The following is a 19,893-nucleotide window of genomic DNA, read 5'->3' on the forward strand; positions in this document are numbered from 1 at the left end:
AGATTTGCTTCCAGCTGCCCTTAAAATACTGCTTCCAGATCATATACAAGTGCAACTTACTTATTATTTGGAGGAGGTTGAACAATGTATCAGTTAGGAAAATTCTTCATGTTACAATGTTCATAAAAGAGGACGACTTATGCATGGGGATGCAGGTCTCTCTGAACCATGGTGTATCCAGGATGCAAACACTGGTGAGGGTATATTGCTCCACACAATGTCTGTTATACACACACACATACCCCTCTTCAGCCTTAGGCACACTAGTTTTAGAAGGAATTAGTGCTTACACAGTAGATCTTTTTGTTGCCAATAATTTCTGAATTAGTTTCTTTAAAAGAAAAAGGAACTGGGGTTCACATATACACACCATGAGAACTCTAACTCTTCTTGTGACCACATAAAGCTATTTTAAAGGAAGACTCTATATTGGAGGGAGGGAGGGAAGTAATGTTATGCTTTATGACAGAACCAATGCCTGTTTTCCATCACAGATGAACCATGTCTTCTAATTTAATAACTCCATTGAATACTTCTGGACTCTAACTTTCCTGGGTGCACAGGTAGATTGGCATCAAGGTAATCCATTTTAGCCAGTTTTTAATGTACTACTTAGTGAAAAAATGATTTCTCTGTAACTATTTCAAATATTCCATTATTAATATATTTGCTGCAAAACCTTAATTTCAATAAAATATAAGCACCATATTTATAGATTTATAATAAAATGGGTCTGTGTTTTACTAGCTATTCCCTGGATTTGCTTTATGGATTATGATAAATGATTTATCATAATCCATAATCCATAAATATGGTAAATGATGATTTTCATGCTACCAAAAGATAGCAAAATATTCAACATCGACAGCAGTATTTTAGCAGTAAAACTTCAAGAATAAAAACAAGTGTTTCTTAATAATAGACACACTCTCCCTCCACACACACCTTATTACAAACCCTTGAAAATCCACTCCTGTTGGCCTCAGAAATGCATAGCATTCATCCCTATTCCCACCCCGGTCCTCCCCGCTAAAGTGAGGAGCTGTGATTATGGGATAAGGACTTCAAACTGTGATATATTGATGGGAGCGCCACAAAGCGAGGAACAGTGGCGGGAGATGTACCTACTCACTTCCATAGCCTTGGAACCCAAAGGAAAACGTGCTTGTTAGATGCATGATTGGCTGACCAAAACACAAAATAATTCCATCAGGAGAGAAAACAGGGGCAGCGGGGTGGCTCAGTCAGTTAAGCGTCTGCCTTTGTCTCAGGTTGTGATCTCAGGGTCCTGGGACCCAGCCCGGAGACAGGTTCCGTGCTCAGCTTCTGTTCTCTGTGATAAATCATTAAAAAAATAAATAAAAAGAATTAAAAAATTAAAAAGAGGGATGCCTGGGTGGCTCAGTCGGTAAAGCTGCTGCCTTTGGCTCAGGTCATGATCCCAGGGTCCTGGGACCGAGTCCTGCATCGGGCTCCTTGCTCAGCTGGGAGCCTGCTTCTCTCTATGCCTCTGCCTGCCGCTCTACCTGCTTGTGCGCACTCTCTCTCTCACTCTCTGACAAATAAATAAAATCTTTTAAAAAATTAGAAAGGAAATGAAAATCTAACAATGATCACCTCCTCATAATATGCCCTCCACCCTCCACATTGAAGTTGTGCTCTAACAAGAACAGGGAATGTCATTTTTTTGATGGGGAATGAGAAATAGGTAAACACTCCATCCTCTGTTAGAAAGGTGGCCCTCTCGAACAAGGGCCTCTCATTTGGATCACCCACATTTTGGATTGGTCTTTTCAACCAGTTGGAGAAGAGCTCTTTGACCTGCCCTCTCAGAAGACCCACCTGGAACATCGCAGGTTCCAGATGGGGGGCATGTAGTAGCCTAGAGAGACTACCTATATTCAAAGTCTCCGCAAGAAGGCCTCTTCTTTGGATCCCCAGTTTTTACAACCTGTGTCATCTTGTAAACTGACTAGCAAGGGCCTAGGTAAAGACAGCCAAGGTTTAGGTTTTCTCTAATCTAGTCAGTGCAAGCAGTCACAGGTCACACATGGTCCTGCTTATTCCCTGGATGGAAAATCCACGAAAGTTTGGGACCAAAACTCAAGGATGTTCCGGTCACCCGAGTTCCCTTGCCTTTTCCCCCAGCCACACAGAGCAGTGTTTCCAGCTCTGGTGACTCCATGAAGATTGGCACCCCAGACTTCTCCAACTTAGTCCATCTGAGACATGAAGCAACAAGAGCAACATTTACAACTGTTTTGCTTATAACGCGCTGTAACTGTATTAAAAGCACAAGATACAAGAGGAAGTTCTACAGAGATAGCATTTATTATTTCTATTTCCAGTACATCAGTGTTTTAGGAAAGAATCAGATATACAATTTTTAAAGAAATGAGGAAAAATTAAGTAACAGTTGCAATTAGATGGATTTTGAAAAGTGAAAAGAAAATGGCCAATTAATAAGCCTATGTGAGTTCTGAAGGTGAGATATCTGCTGCGTAGATACAAATTAGTATTAAAGATTCTCTTTTTAATTGCACATTTTTTCCTGATTATCTTTTTTAAAAATTTCTTGAAAAATATGACAACCAAACTTACTTCATATATTAGGTGAGTGCGGGGGAAGGAGGAGTACATTGACCTGACCTGAACTTAACTGTATTCAATGATCTGGTCCTAATATGGGTAGACTCTCCCTCCCAAAAAGTCTCTCCAACTTTATTCCTCTGTGAGGCTTATGCACAGAATGTCTCCCTCTTGCTGGCCTTCTCCAGTGTGGCAGTGCCATTTCTACAGGCTAAGAATTTATACCCCAGGTCTATCCTGATCCAAGTTTTAATAACCATAGGTTTTGCTCCTGTAGTACACACAGTTCATTCTAGAACTCAGCTAAGATCTCGGAGTGTTTTGTCATCTGAAAAGTGTCAGTGTTTTTCAACCTGGGGATGTAGAGTCTTCAGGGGCAGATCCATTCTTTCTCTTCCACCACTGCTTTTCTCTTTCTTTTTACAATTGATCGCCTCAACTTGTCCTTATTCTCATTTTTAGAGATCTTCTGTCCTCCCCTCCCTTGTTAGTTTACTTTTACTTCTTCTTAGAGAAATACAAACTCTCAATACTTGTTATTTCTGGCAATGATACACACAGAAAATATGTCACACCTTCCGAAGATGTGGAATGACAAAGGAGAAACCCTTTGTAAATCGGTAAGGGGCGACTCAAGAAGCTTTGCTTGTTTTGATTCCTTTTATTCCATCTGATTGAAGCAAAAGCATTTATATCTCTTTCATGGTCCAGAACTAAATTATCTGACCCCTCTCAATCTCTTTCCTCCTCTGTAAAAGGAGGTAGACCTACCACTAACAATGTATTAAAGAACTGACTGATTCATCCAATAAATACCTATTCTACTTATCCAAGTACTCTTAAGGTACTTCAGGTAGAGAAACCAAAAATCTACATATCTGGATCCCCTGAGAACCATAGTAATAACCTGTGAATGAAAATTTAAAGAAAAAATTTTAAAATCCAATTAATAAAGCTCTATAATTAATCCTCATTATTATTCTTGCTTGTGAATTTCTCTATTCTCTAGCTAAGCTTCCATAAATACCACCTATTTTCCACATAACATGTATTTTCTTACAAAAGTGTTCACTGCGTTACCGGAAGGAATGACCTATTAAAAAGTCATTATAGGAAGCAGAATGTGAGCTACAATAAAACGTCTCTTTTGTGGGCTTGTACTTCTGCATGTGTTATTTTATTTTTTCCTCACATAATCCTTTGAGAAGGTGCCATCCATTCAACTTTACAACTAAGAAAATCCATTGTTCTCTTGACATATGTGTATTAGAGAAACTTTCAGTGCATACCTACAACTCATAATACATTTCTCAAATGTGTTAGTGGCATTAGGAATTACATTATAATTAAAGTGAATGTGAAAACATTTTTCCTTCTCGTTTTTAATATTTTATGTATGTCTACCTTTGCAAAGTATACATTAAGGAAGGAACATGTATTGAATAAGACAAGCATTAAGAGAAGATTATTTCTTAATATACAGTATGCTGGTTTAAATGTCAAATTTTCAATCTCAATTAAAATGACATTAAAATAAGAATTTACTTTTGATTCCTACAGTTTTCACATAACATTTATGGGTGTGATTGTGAATACTGTAAAGCAGCTGTATCAATATCTATTAGCAGGCCATTTCTGCTATTTCCCTTAAAGGCTGACAGGGTCCTAAATTTTCCAGCAAAGGGGCCTGGGTGTGTATGTAGGTTATCATAAGTCTATCTGAACTAGGGCAATTCTCCTGGTAGCCAAAATTAACTCAGGAGAATACCTGAAATAGCTAAGTTCTAGGACAGCTGTGTGACATAATTAGCAACAAAATGGCTTAAAACTATAATTTTATTATCTACTAAAGACTTGCAATGATGCTTTGCTGTGATAAATGTCTTTAAAACATTAAGTTTCTCATTATAATAATTTTAACCTGTTTGATGGGTTTTCATCTAGTGCCTATATGTATCTAGGAGATAGAAAATGAAAAAACTCCTGAAAACAGCACTAAAGAGACAACTCACTAAAAATCAAATTGGTTATTAAATTTTCTTCAAGGACTTTACTTGCTCCTAGTTGAGCTTATCATGCTCTATCCTATACACATAAAAACACCAGTTAAAGGCGAGTGATGAGAAGAGAGAGAATAGGTCATTTATTTTCAGTAACCAGAGCTTCGGTTACCAATCGCAGGGACCCAATGACCCATGGTGGGGTGGGGAGAGGTGAATCTCTGCAGTAACACAGCCTTCTACATATAATCATATTCACATTCTCAACAGCACAGACAGGACCATTTAATTTCTTTACCAGGAGACATTCATTTGCACAGTATCATAATAAATAAATATTTCTGAATTAAGACACGTATTATGAGAGAAGCAATTCTGAAAACAGTGTCTGTGGCTCAAAAGCACTAATCTAATCAGCTGGGAAATATTTTCCTAACTGAGGTATTCTTTCTAGAAAAGAAAAATCACTAGAAATCCATTTCGAAGGTTAAGGTCTTTAAAATTTAGGGAGGAAAAAGTGCAAAGAATAATTTTATTCTTCTAATTTTATTCAAAATACTAACAAGGTCTCATTAGAGTTAATGTCAACATAACTCCTTGATGTATCTTTGTCTCCAAATTCCTAACATAAAGTCATAAATATTAGGCTTAAAACTGCTGATATTTGATCAAAACTAACACCACACAAAGAAAAAAAATTAAATTATCAGTTACATGTAATAAGCAATTACTTACTAAGTATTGGACTTTTGAATCACAAAGCTTATAAAACAGCTCTACAATTACCAAAATCTCAAGGCCAAAAAAGACACTAGGAATTTTTTAAAAACAAAGATGTTTTGCAGCAGAACACTAGCTTAAATCATATGAAACAACTTGGACAGGATTCTGATATAAAAATCACAATTGAGATGAAGTTGAAAGAGTATTTGCATTCAGTCCAGTTCAGCCGCAGAGCCACTGAAAAGAAACAAGTTATCTCAAAACTTTTAAGCATTTAAATGCTCTGAATTTCCTTTATTTGTCCATGGAATAGAAGGAAATATTTTTTTATAGCAACACAGTGTGATAGAAAAGAAAAATAAGTCTGTGCAAGATACTGTGTGAGTACCTTCTTTATCACAGAGTACATCAAATACATTCAGACTTTTTCTGGAATTCTAGAAATTCAAATGAACTGCTTTACTCAAACTAAGACACACTACAAAGGAGGGGGGAAAATAAAAATTCCCATCTTTGCAAATTTCCATGAATTTCTGAAAAAGTAAATTTAAAAAAGTACACAGCTTTTCAGATCAAAATATCAGTGCCTTGATTATTTTAAGTGCCTTAACTTTTGTAAGAAACTTTAAGCTAAGGTTTCATTATTTCAGCTTTATGGGTTCTGTGCCATCCTTGCAAAAGCAAGTATTTTGAGTTTTTCAAAAATTTCTTTCCCTAGAGAACAATTATGATGGACTTCAAGGTAGTCTATTGGCAAAGTAGGAGAGATGTCAGATTCTGTCCAAGTGTTAACAAGTATTAAAATGAGGAGAAGTTTAACAGTTACAGCTGGATACAGGAAAATAATGTTTAGGTCCCAAATTCACTACCATCATTTACCTGAAATCAACAAAAAGCCATGATTACTGAAATCTGTTCACTTTGTATAAGCAGTTCTAACATGATCACGGGATGGTCCCACCTCTGGGCACACATCCGACCTGGTACCACGGCCCGGGCTCCCATGGCAGGGAAGGCTGCTACTTTAACAGATTCTGCAGCATGGCCGTTGCATATGTGGGCCTAGCCTGCCTGCTCTCAATTGCACTCTGAAGGTACTGGATGCCTCCACAGCGTTCCCAAATCTCTTCAAACTGTCTTGGCAAAATCTCAGCACCACGCTTTCGAGTCAGGCCTGTCTCTTCCAGATTCAGCTCACACATCTCCATGTCATCCTTACCTGCACAGGGGAGACATCAGAGAATCAGCCATCAATCTCTTCAGAAGCACTTATCATAAACTTTATTCCTGAAACTACTATAGTTATCAATTCTCATCTACTCAAGAACTTTCAAAACTTTCTTTTCTTTCTTTACGACAGAAATCTGCTTAATAAATTCACCAGAAACAAGTTAAATTTGTCCTCCACCAAGAACACTTTGAGAAAGTATTAACACTGCAGTTGATCAAACAAGTTACCAGTCTTAATAAAACTGCTACATTTCTCTAAACAATTAAAAATCAACTGATATAAGTAAACACCAATGAAAAGGTTCTTAGGATACAGACAAGTTCCTATGTGCTCTAAAAGGACATAATTAAGCGATTTCACATCATAAATAAATTAACCCTCAATTAACTGGAAATGTGATCCAACTGCAGAACGCCGTTCCTTAATCCTGAAATTTAATGAGTTATTACATTATATATTAGACTGTTTCATTCAGAGGGTTCATAATCCTTTTTTGCCGTATAAGGTTTTTTTCCATGTGAATCATACACACCAGCCACAAGAAGGATGGGTGGCTTGTCAGGATGGAGTTCCATCTGCCGGGCAATCCACGGTCCATCGAAATGGGCATACCACCAGCCTTTTTTCTTATTCTGCGGGTCTTTGTACTGGTCAGCAGGGCGGATGAATGGGATGCGGAAGAAGCGTTGCTGTCGGTTCATTTCGATCTCCTGCTGCCTGGCAGGAAGCTGAGAGGCTGGGTTCTGCTGAGCTGTTACAAAGAACAAGGAAAGTTACACCAGCAGCCCAGGGGATAATGAAAACAGCCTTTAATCCTAAAATGCACTACACATTTTTAAGAAAAGAAAAAGAGGATTCCTAGTAATAACTTTAAAACAAGATGTAAATATTAATTACTTATAAATGAATAAAATTTAGTGAGATTTTAGAATTTTCTTTCCCTAAAGATGTTCCTTAACATTGCAACACACACACACACACACACACACACACACACACACACAGCAACACCAGCAATAAAACAAACTAGCCCAAGTAGATTCCCACAAATGACTGTATCAGTAACCTGAAACTCACATGGCAGAATAGCAAACTAGTATTATTTGCTAGGATTTACATTTTATCTCCAAAGAGTTCAAAATCAAAGATCACAGAATAACTTTAATGGGACTATTTATGATAAAACAAATGAACGTAATTTCACAAATGTAAAGAATTATAGATATCTGTCAATTTAATCACTGTTTCCTTGGAAAAGTAGAAGACAAAAGTTTGCTCTTTTGCCAACTGATTTTGGGATTTAAAATGGCCAGAAGACATATATTACTAGTAATATTTAGACAACTTCATGACAACAAAAAACTGTAACCAGTAAAACCATACAATTTCCCTCAGAGATATTTGCTTACTCTAAAATCAGATTTCTCTTGGAATAAAATCCACTGAAGCAAGTGGAAAGTGTATAGTATTTGGTTCTCTTTGTTACAGAAAAGAAAAACCCTTGCTTTTCTGCTAGGACTGGACATTGCACTTGTATCAATTTTTCCCCCTTGCTCAAGTTTCATAATGAAACAGTTGGGTTTTTATTTTATCTGCAAATATAAACATTTCTCTAGGATAATAACTTTACAGCTTCAGCAGCTATAATTTTAGCAAGTCTGTTTAATGTGCTTTTTTCTCACAACTTTTAAAAGTTGACCAACCATTTACTGCAGCTCAGTTAAGAATCTCACTGATATGCTCAAGTATGTCAATGAAAAATTACAGAATATATTTAAGTCAAGAAGAGCCACAGGGGGGGGAAAAAAAAAAAAAAAAGAACAGCCACAGGGTTTTTGTAAGAACTTCCAAATACTGAAAGGATGAAAATACTCTTATTCTTAACTTTTTACACAATAGTAAAAGCTTTATAGCAGCTGAATTCATTTCTCTGCAAACCAGAGAAAGCAAAAAGCAGTTAGCAAAGCTGTATATGCTGAAGAAAGAACGAAACAGAGGCCCCATTGTGTTAGTGACTTAAAAAGCCGCGTCACCTTTAGCGTGTTAACAGAGATGAGCTCATTTAATCTTTTGTTCCTGTAGTCCCTCCAAACTACTTACAGTTTAGTGTTTCCATTTCAAGTTTTAAAAATTACCTACTCTTCAGAAAATATGCTAACTCTACTTTAAGGAACTTTAAAAGGATAAGGAAAACAAAAACAAACCCTTCTCTCCATATTAAGCAGTAACTTAGAATACCCAGTTGATAGGGAACTTACTATGGTATTGATGGTCACTTGTTAAATTCGCCTGTTTTTTTATTAAATTAACAGTCTCCTATATCATAATATATTTAGTAAAATTAATAAAACTCAAGGGAAAGTTTTGATAGCTTTTTTTTTTTTTAAAACTATGTGAGAACTGAAATTATATTAAGGAAGCCTTCATTTCCACAAATGTTCATCTGGAAAAGCACAAAGATACAAATGTTGAACATCTGAAACTAATACATGACTCTTTCACATCCTATTGTGTCATCTTTAACATATGAAATAAGTTCTAAATTTGGCCCTATAAATTACTAGAAGCACTTAAAAAAATCCAGGTCCAACCAGCTGCCAACAAATATGGCATTATATCCAAATCATTATTGATCATCTGAAGCAGAAAAAATTTACTACATATTAAGAGGACGCCAGGCTTTTAAATTATCAAAAATGTGCATCATAGGGTGTGATATATACAAGTCAGAGAATAATCTCCTGTTAGGAGGCATCCTATTAAACCTTGTACATTATCATACAAAACTCAGATCTCTTTGGACAGAAGTGTTCATACTGTAACAGTGTGTGTGTGAAACCAGCACCTGAAGTTAGTCTTTATTCTAAAAGATCAGCTGCTTATTGAGTTTTGCTACAATGAGAATTGTGTATATTCACAGCATAAAGTGCCAGTTATTTTTTTAAAAGGAAGTAATTTCATAAAAAAGATTAATTTTGTTCTGCAAATATATTTTGGAGTGACCGAAATAAAAGCATCATCTGAAATTAAATATCTTAGTAAAGACAAACCAACATTAATGTACTACAACTCCACTTAAAAATTGTAGCAAAACAATGTTTAATAGAAGTTAGTACTTTATAAAGTATTTTTAACCCATCTTCCAGTTAGCTCATAAGTTACCACCCATTGACTTACGTGAATTGTTCAAAAATGGTGCAAAATCTGTGAATAAATATTTTATGTTGAAGAAAAGATAAAAATGGCAGAACTGTTAAATGAGCATTCTTGTAATTTATAAAAAAGGCCTCCCAATCAATCGAGGTGGTGACTAACAAGAAAACATCCTGTCCACAACCAATACTCTCAGAATTACCTACAAGTAGATTCGGCTTTCTGATTTAAAAAGGTTAAAAAAAAAAAAAAGAAAGAAAGAAAAAAGCTATTTTGATTATGCTTTAGGAAACTCTGTTTGATGGACATATAAAGAGGACCTAAATTTTAAAATTATATTTCATTTGTAATCCTGGGACACAATAATATTCAAACATAAATCCAAAACAATGACTCAGTAATAGTCATTCTAGTACCTCCAAAGCATTACTAGAAATTCTGTAGAAATAAAAAACTTCTAAATTCATCAAAAAAATAGATGCCTTAGAGAAAAAGTACTGCCATGTTGTTTACATACACTCAGTATGTTTAAATTTCTTCAAATTATCTCAACCTTAAACTCATGCAGTTTTTATTTTAGGAACTATGAAATAAAACTACTCTCCAAAGTCAGCTTTAATCAACTAAACATTGTGAATTCTTACTGCAGAATCTGCCACTGCCCCAAGAATTATTTCTGGAAATCTCTTTCTGTATTAGATGCAAGAAGAACGTGTTCACCCAGTGCAGCACACAGGAGGAGGGGCTGAGGCTCTCCACGCCCAATTATAAGACTTTACCATGATTTATCAATGTATTACCCTAAAATAATATTTAATTATGTTTTTGTTCATAAGTTGTCAATTTATTTTCTCAAATTAAGGAATTCTAACCCTTCTAAATATTAAAATATAGAGTAGTTCCTTTTAAAGGCTGATTAGCTGCCCCATTAGGAAGCTATCCAAGTACAGAATTTTCTCAACTGCTAAGCATCTTGAGGCACTGCACCTTTCCTTTATGCTGTACTTTTGTGTCAGAATGTATTTTACATGGGGAAAAAAAATAAAGCAATAAGTACTTTTCAGAGCAGAACTTACATTTTATCCTGAAATTTGCCCATAATCAAATTCTTTGAAGGCAACATATGTGTGGAGTGTGTTCACATAAAATTCCTGAATTTGCTCACATATACCAAATGGGGGACTCTTGGGAAATTTTCTTAATCTACTACTTTGTTCTTTCAAAGGGTATATTATAAACGGAAACATTATAAGAACAAAGCAAGGCGTGCCATGTATCACCTCCCCCTTTGAGGGCAAAGCTGCCTGAGTACAGTACCAAAGTTTGGTTTAACACAAGAAACATTTATATGTTCATTAAAAATGTATATGCCATATATTACAACATTACTTTTCTTGTTTTAAAACGTGCAATCATTCAGATGTTTAAATTTGGGTGGGGGGACAACATGATGAAAGGCTTTCAGCTAAAGGCCATAATTAGAACATTACAGGTAAAAAGGTTATGGCTAGAAGGAATAGCCCTTTGCCATTTTTACAAAACAAAGGCAACTGGCTAAAAACTTGGTACAGTGAACTGCTAATGGAATCATCCTGTTATTTTCAATTCCCAGGGACAAATTTGTAAATTGGCGAAGAGAGAGGTGGCCACAATATCAATGTTTAGAGGGCCTTCCTCAATCTGGGTGATCTCTCACTGCCCTTCCAGCACATTGTACTCTGACTGAGGACACCTCCTGCAAAATCACTAGCAGTAACCTCTCTCTTATTAATACTTTGCCTTTACCCAATCTACTCTTTACAACAACTTGGAAATACTAAAACTCTAACATTTAATTGATTTTAATCAAACGCTGCTTTTACTTGCTAGGAAGGTAGTGAGGGAAAGCTCATTTTCTATCTCACCTTGGGTCATGTATTATTAAATTATACTACCAGGTGCTGGGAATATACTTTTTAAATGAAAACATTAAACATGTTGTCACTTTGACACTGGCCACAATTAAGCCAATAAATTATGCCAGTTTGAAAGTAGCAAACTGAACAAATGAAATTCCAATTATTGTTTTAAGATTGAAATTACAATTCATATATCACAGGTATTCTCAATTAATGTTAAAGCTAGTGCATACTTTACCAGATTAGGTCTATCCTCTACTTTCCAATTTCAAGTATACAACTTTGTCTTTTGTATACATAACAAAGTCACAAAATTTAGTTTTTGAATCTCAGTCAAAAAATCAAATCCTGGTATAGGCAAAACTGGTCTAAACCAAGCTACTATCTCTCATTCTTATATTTTGACAGTATTGTAAAATAATGTTTGCAGCAAACGTTATTTTTTATTTCACAGTATTCTTTACATTTCCACACGTAATCATTCTATATGTATATATATATGTATATGTGGAAAAAATACATATTTACAACATTACTGCACAACTTCTTTAGTATAGACAACAATATTCTTATCTCCAAAATTTATCTTGACTATATACAAATACTTCTTAATAAATATGACTTTAAAGACAGAACAGAAATAATGCTATGAAAGATAAGGCATTGTGGTTGTATCAGGCTCAACAGATCACAGCTGCACAGTAAGAGAAAATTTGTACTGAATATTTTACCCCAAGTCTTATGTATAGTTACATACATTATATACAGATACTCTGGAACATTTAAAAGTACAGATTTGTTTTTACCATAATCAGTAACAGACTTTGGAGCACGTTGCTCTGTTTCAGTATTTCTCTTCTTATTCTTCGATTTCCACGCATGATACACTTTTAGTCTCCTGTGAAATTCTTCTCTGCAAGCTGCCAGGAGCTCAATATCTATGGATTATATGGAAAGAGTCCCCCCCCCAAAAAAGGAATTAGCATCCTAATTTAATCATCTAAAATAATTAGTTTGTGACATAAACATATATATTTATACATAAAATAAATTTTTTGTTTTTAAATTAATAGTACAAAATCAAAAGTAAGCACATTATTGATAAAGATAAGCATTTTGTGGCAATATTATCTTTTACATTTACAGAGCATTTTCTTATGCATTATTACTATATCATTTGCTCTACACAAGAACCCTGGGCTAAGTAGGTCTTTTACAGGTGAACCTGAATCAGAGAGGTTAAGTTACCTGTCCAAGGTCAGAGGCCATAAAAATAGAGTAAAAAGTCACTGTGCTCAAACACAAGCTAGATTTACATTAATCAGATTTTTTATGTTTGTATTTATGCAGATAACTTCGGTGAGGAGGGAGAGAACATACCAAATTCCACACAATTTGGTACGTTAGTTCCTAGGCATAACATCCCAAACTCAAACACTATGATTTAAACAAGAACACAATTATATGGAATCATCTGGATAAAGCATTTACAGTTCTGTTGGAAGAAAAATAGCTTTAAAAAGAAAGGACTGCATTGCCATTCTTTACTTTGCATACACAGGTCAAGATTCTAACCTATGTATGCAAAGTACATCATTAACACAGCCCATACCACGATTTCTCCATGCTTTTCCTCTCCCACCTAGATAAGAGACAGGCAAAATGAATTTAGTGAGTATGCCTTCCCTTTATGTTTGTGAGTAAGCTATGCCTTCACTTCAAGGTGAGAATAACAAAGAGAATGGCTTAATTTATGCGCCAAAAAATAGAAAAAATTACACCCCCATATAGGTATTTCTTTATTACCTGTCAGCCACAGAAGCTTCCCATTTTTCATGACCTCCATACACTTACCACAAGAAGTATTGATGGTATCACGTAGTTCTGCATATTTCCATTTACTGAGATCATATTTCTTGGTACCAGCAGCTGCCTTGGTGGCTTGTACAGCAGGACCTCTGTAATTATTATATATTTTTGCATGTTTAAACTAGAAACATGAATGAAATGTTGACTAAAGGGGCAAGAAAATGAATCTAAGTTTGAGAAATGGAAATAACTACTAGAAAAACATAATAATTTTTGTATCTTTGACAGATGAGATTAAGAATGGTATACTATAGGAATCCTAGGTAAATTAAAATTTTCCAATGTGCCATTTAATAGCCATATTATGTTTTCAATCAGAACTTCTAAAGGTTAAAATACATGTATATTTATCCCTCAAAATCAAAAAGGAAATCCTCCTGATTTCTCAAAAAAATCATTAGAACCATTAAGGGTTTATGAGCCATAAGGCCACACAGTACAATCACCTGCTGATTACTGAAGCTACAGATAGCCAAGTCCCAGCCACAGCTACTGGCTCAGAACCTCCCTGAGTATCTGGATGTTTGCGGGGTCAACAGGTGCGTAGCCAAACTACAATCCCCTGCCTTCGTCATTAAAGATGGGATAAAAGAACAGCCAGAGTCTGGAAACCCCCTATAACTTTTTGCATCACTATTAAATAGAACACTTAGGAAAGTGCTAGAAGAAAATAAAATCATGCTCTCATATTCAGTGAGTAATATGACAACTAGTAAATTATGGAAACAGTCCTAGTATCCATTGATAGATGACTGGATAAAGAAGATAAGGTATAAATATGCAATGGAATACTATTCACCCATTAAAAAGAATGAAATCTTGCCTTTATAATAACATGGATGGAGTTAGAGTGTATAATGCTAAGTGAAGTCAGTCAAAGAACAACAAATACCATATGATATCACTTATACAAGGAATTTAAGAAACAAAACAAATGAGCAAGGAGAGAAAAAAAAAACAGATAACCAAGACTTTTTTTTTTTGTCTTTTTTTAAGATTTATTTTATTTGAGAGAGAGAGGTCACAAGTAGACAGAGAGGCAGACAGAGAGAGAGAGGGAAGCAGGCTCCCTGATGAGCAGAGAGCCCGATATGGGCCTCAATCCCAGGACCCTGAGATCATGACCAAAGCTGAAGGCAGAGGCTTAACCCACTGAGCCACCCAGGCACCCGAGAAACAGACTCTTAACTACAGACAACTAACTGATGGTTACCAGAGAGAGATGGGTGAAATAGGGAATTAAAGAGTACACTTATGATAAAGAAAAATAAAATAAAAATGAGTAGACAAGATTCAGAGCAGTGAAATAAAGATCATGCCCAAGGTCCCACACTGCTAGTAAAATGGTTGCCCCTGGGATGGAAACCCAGCTTGTCCGGACTCTGAAGCCTTGGTCTTAGTCATGACTCTGCCTTCCTTTATTTGGTTTATTCATTCTACGAACATTAATGAGCACCCACTTAGACCAGCCCTTCACCTGCGCTAGGAGCTGACACAGAGATGTGTAAGCTAAAAAATAATAATTATTATTATTTATTAACTAAAGAAGAGGTTTAGGTCATGAGACACAATAGATTTGAAAAAGCACAAGTAAAGTAGAAACACTGGAATGGAGAAAGAAGAAATAAATGAAATATATATATAAATATAAAATAATAAATTAAAAAATAAAATGGGATAAATACAACTTCTTCATAGCAGTGCTACTCAGGGCTTCCAACTTGTTTCTATATACATAATTTGAAATAATTTTTCAGAAAATATGGAAACTACTTTTCTGTAATAATAAACATTACTTTTCAGCAAAAGATGACTCCTGTCACACAGCAAACACTTAGAATAAGCCGCAAGTAAGATCAATGTAACAAAGGAAGAATTTAAACACATCGCATTTCAAGACATAAAAAGAAAGGTGGCACAAATATGAAAAGAGCTAAATTTTTAAAAGTACTAAAATATTGCTTCTCAGGTATCACACAAGGAATTTTACTCTTCCCATCCACTACTTAGGAAATATTTCCTCTTAAAGAGGGATGATCAAGGTATAATACCTGAAAATGAGGTCATATTTCCTCATTATTTCACATTCTGAAAGATAACAGCAATCTTGGCAGTCAAGACATAGACATTTAATGAGAAATGATGTGTGAAAATATGTATACTTCTTCCTGAAATAAAGGAAATGATTCCTCCATATGAAGCTTAGCAATGAAATAAATAAGGTACTGTGGGCCTCTATAAAAGGCCTATTTATACTTTCATTTTAGAGAATAAAAAAATAGCACACTTCACTCTATCTACTTAACAATGGTGAGACATGATGATTGTCACTAACACATAAGCTGACTAAAGAATAATGTGTGGCCAGTTAGCTCTTCCTGCATTCTTCCTGCTTTTTAGGTTTGGATCTGTTTTAGATTTATTGCAGAATCTATCCTTTTCATAAGCACCGTGACTGGCAATTTTCCATGTAGCTTTTCCTCTTAATTGCTTCGTTCAAAAAGAGCCAGCTGTGTGTCAGCAAGGTCTCTCTATTACCCTTAGAAATAAATTATGTTTTAACATTTATTCAAATATTCTTTTTTTTTCTCTTCTATATCCCTAAACCACCATTCATTAAACTAACAAAAAAATTATCTTTTCTTCCTAGCACCTCTAAGAGTCTTTTCTAGGAGAGCAGCTGAAAATTATTACAGGCTTTTGTTATTTTCTTTTGGAAGAGAGTGAATTTACATAATGTACAGTTTTATAGATTGTCAGAATACACATGAAGTGCCAACATACATAAGATATATTTGGATTCTTTAAAAAATAACATTGAATTCAAATTATTATTGCTTAAAATATAGTTTACTATTACTAACTTTTCATTTGTATTACATCAAAATACATATGCTAAAAAACATATTCAGCATCTTAAATACATGAATGAAATGCATTTAAATGCTCTTCCCCATCTCTGGAATCATTAAAATAGTAAAATAAAGGTTTAATTTACTGATTATTTAGGTTGTTATAAAGACAATCATGTAAATGACATACGAAATAGTAGAAAAACTGACTTCTGATTTTTTAAAAAGTGTACTAATTTTAAGACTTTCAATTAACTCTAACTTCAAGATTGACAGTTAAGATGTTACTGATTGATACCCACTTGTAAAGGACCAGATCCTGCTGGGAGGTCATAGTCTGTGGTGGCTCAATTTTTATATCCGTGGTTTTTAAAACATGTGCTGGGGAGAAGGCCCTCAGAAACCACACTCTTTTCTACTTCCCCTTCAACTAGGAACTAGGTACAGAGGTTCCCAGCTGACATGGGGATGTGGGCAGGAGGGGGAGGGACACCACCACCTCCATAGAGAGTTTCAAAACATTTATTTGGTTTGAGAGGAAAGGTTCCTCTACTGAGACTGAGTTGGTAAAGCCAGTGATAAATATGGCAATACCACCAACAAGGAAGAGGCCCATCCAAAATGCCAATGGTGTTCCCATTGAGTGGCATCAATTTAAGCATTGTTTTTTATCTTTTTCTGTTACAGTGGTATAAGGGTGAAGTGACATTTCCTGTACAAAAAATTTATATAGAAAGAATAGACTATTCATATGACAGGTTCTGGTCCAAATACTGAACAGTGATTTAAAAACATGATTTTGAGGTGACACTTATTTCCCCAAATTCCACTGCACTAACCTACGCAGAAATTCTGACATTTCCTTCTCCATTTGTTCCCTATAAGAAAAATGATAATACAGCACAGTCATATAAAAGAAAACTACATACGTTACCTAAAAGATCTAAAAGTATAATTAAAAATATATATATCTTTTCAATAGGATTATTGATTTATAAATCATTCACTATCATTTCACTTTGTAAAAGACTATAATAATATACTTTTCAACATCGTCTATAACCATAAAATACAGCAAATTTTTGTTTAAATACAGTTAAGTTTGCTTGAACTCCATTTCTGCAGTAGGAACTTTTAGATAAAAGTGCTTTTGTGGTATTTTTTTATGTATGGCATATAATTTGTATGTTCTAAATGCATACTGGAAACTTGGCAGATACAGATTCTATAGAAGGATTTTTGCACTGGAGTTGCATAATAAATATTAATTAGATGACATAACAGTGATACCTAGTTAATCTATTTTCTAGTGTCAGAGTTTAAGAGTCTAGTATATTTAAACTCAAAAATTCTAAATCAAAGCATGATTTTTAAAAAAGTAGAAGAACTCAAATGCATCAAGTATGTGTTAAACACCAAAGTGTTCTGACTCTCTACGGATAAACATTTCCCAAAGGCAAAACTTACTTTTATTACTCGGGAGAATGTAACTTTTCCCAATATTTGTTTAATTCTGTGAAATGGGATGGATGTTTCATCATGTTCATCAATAATTCACTAATCTCATTATTTTATTTTCCTGTTCCTTCTTTCTTCCTTCATAATTAATCATTTTCTCATGGCTCATTCTATTCATCAGACTCTGGTAACCTCTTACAAATGAGTAAAAATCATAAGAAAAGAGAAAGGGTATATTTGCATTAGGGTGCAGTTTCCTGCATGCCTGTCAGGTGATGATAAAGGAGCAAAGGACTCCTGTAATTCTCCTTCCTTATAATGAACACTGGCTAAGAATAGAGGCTGACAGAAGTCTATCCAATAAGCACAGTCAGAGAAAGAGTAATCTTCCAAAACTGATGATCAGAGATTCTAAATACAAAGTAAAAAGCCCAAATATGTATAAAATTATCTACTGAGCAATCCAATTATCAATCTCCAATTAGGCTAGTCAGAATTTTCTAACTTTCAAACGTGGCATGATTTTGATAAATATTTTGAATTCTATTATCACTATACCTCAAGGTTTCTTTTTTCTTTTTTTTTTTTTAGATTTATTTATACATTTGAGAGAGAGAGAGTGCATGTGCATACATGAGTAGGGAGAGGGGCAACGGGAGAGGGAGAATCTCAAGCAAACTCCCCATTGAGCACAGAACCCAACTCAGGGCGTGATCTGATCCCAGGACCCTGACTGAGATCATGACCCGAGCCTAGACTGAGAGTTGGACATGTAAGTGAGCCACCCAGAGATGTTTTCAAGAATTTCGGTGCCGTATGAAACAATGCTGTGGTGAGAGAGCACTTCTGGCATCTGAGGAGCTGAGGGGTCAGGGGTACCACAAGGAACAACTGTCCCGGGTCCCATGTGACACTGACATGTCCACCTAAGAGAGTTTTGTAAAACACACTTATCCACATACAAGCAGTTTTCATGTAAAGAGTCTTTCTTTTTGGCATGGTTTTAACATTCACAGAGTTTTCCTAGTTTTTCTGCAACTACTGAAGGGAGACGAGATTGTACTTAACTCTGTTTAGAACTTTACAAAGCACTGTTCACAATTTCACGGCATTCAATTGACCAATATAACAGTCTTATATCAATTTTCAATTTGCATGTGTATCTGTCACATTTATGGTGATGCTATGTATAAATAAAAATATTTCAGTATTTGATTATGTTTTCCTACAGTTGTAAGCACTTTCATATTAAATATTGTTTTATTATAAATTACTGTCCTCTCATTCCTCTTTTATATGTCATGTTTGGAGAGAATTATCTATGCAGGTTGCATGACTTATAAAACAACTGTCATTGGTATTAGGTTTTGACAAAGTTGAGAACCATCATTATAAATGTTACAGTGGGGGTCCTAAAGTGTTAAAATTCAGATTTCATAAATATTCCAGAATTTTATATATATAGTATATATATAAAGTATATGCAAAAAAAACCCCACAAAAATTTACTACAGTGAGGAAACTATTTCTCCTAAAAAGTAACAACCACCTGTTAAAGAAAAAAAAAGTTATAAAACTAAATCAAATTTTTAAAAGAGAAATGACATACGGTGTCATTTTGGGTCTTGTTCCATCGATTCTGTGAAAAATAATATATTTTAGTTAATGTCATTAAGTAATTCTGAATCATGAAAAACTGGATTGTGACAAATTTGTGTTTCAATGACTTTACTCACTGACGTTAAAAAAAAATGCCATTATCTTTAATCTACGAGATCACTCAAAATTTTAATGTTTAAAATTTTCCCTAAAAATTATGAGAGAAGCATTAAATTAAAGGCATTCAATGAAAATTAAAGAGCAAATTTATTACATTTAGATTAGAAAACGCATATACTATGAAGAATGCTTTTTTTAACAGAATCTGAATATTATTTCATAATTTTAGGTAATGTGAAATCACTTTGCATCAAGGATCGTATTGTAGTTAAGATCATATTTTTAAAATATATGTAGAAAACAATTCTTACTTAGAAGTTACTGGACGGGAATCCAAGCTGGAAAAGTAACTTGGAAATTGTTTAATGCAGCAGAACCCATTTACATATATTTTTAAATGC

At 34.7% G+C, this 19,893-nt stretch overlaps 1 protein-coding gene across 6 annotated transcripts in view; it reads right to left on the reverse strand.

Moving 5' to 3' along the window:
* Nucleotides 1-2,312: 2,312 nt before the first annotated feature.
* Nucleotides 2,313-19,893, reverse strand: part of MYO6 (myosin VI) — a 153,275-nt gene continuing 135,694 nt past the window's right edge. The window contains exons 29-36 of one of the 6 annotated variants that reach the window (XM_044246945.1): nt 19,804-19,830; nt 19,383-19,412; nt 17,155-17,193; nt 13,449-13,552; nt 12,401-12,532; nt 9,721-9,747; nt 7,076-7,294; nt 2,313-6,531 (exon numbers count right to left, since the gene is read on the reverse strand). In XM_044246945.1, the coding sequence (XP_044102880.1) occupies nt 6,332-6,531; nt 7,076-7,294; nt 9,721-9,747; nt 12,401-12,532; nt 13,449-13,552; nt 17,155-17,193; nt 19,383-19,412; nt 19,804-19,830 (778 nt within the window). In that variant the 3' untranslated portion in view covers nt 2,313-6,331. The remainder of the gene's footprint in view (nt 6,532-7,075; nt 7,295-9,720; nt 9,748-12,400; nt 12,533-13,448; nt 13,553-17,154; nt 17,194-19,382; nt 19,413-19,803; nt 19,831-19,893) is intronic. The other 5 variants (XM_044246952.1, XM_044246946.1, XM_044246958.1 and 2 more) reach the window with 5 other exon arrangements.

Source organism: Neovison vison, chromosome 1 (assembly GCF_020171115.1).
Source record: "Neovison vison isolate M4711 chromosome 1, ASM_NN_V1, whole genome shotgun sequence".
Taxonomy (NCBI): Eukaryota; Metazoa; Chordata; class Mammalia; order Carnivora; family Mustelidae; genus Neogale; species Neogale vison.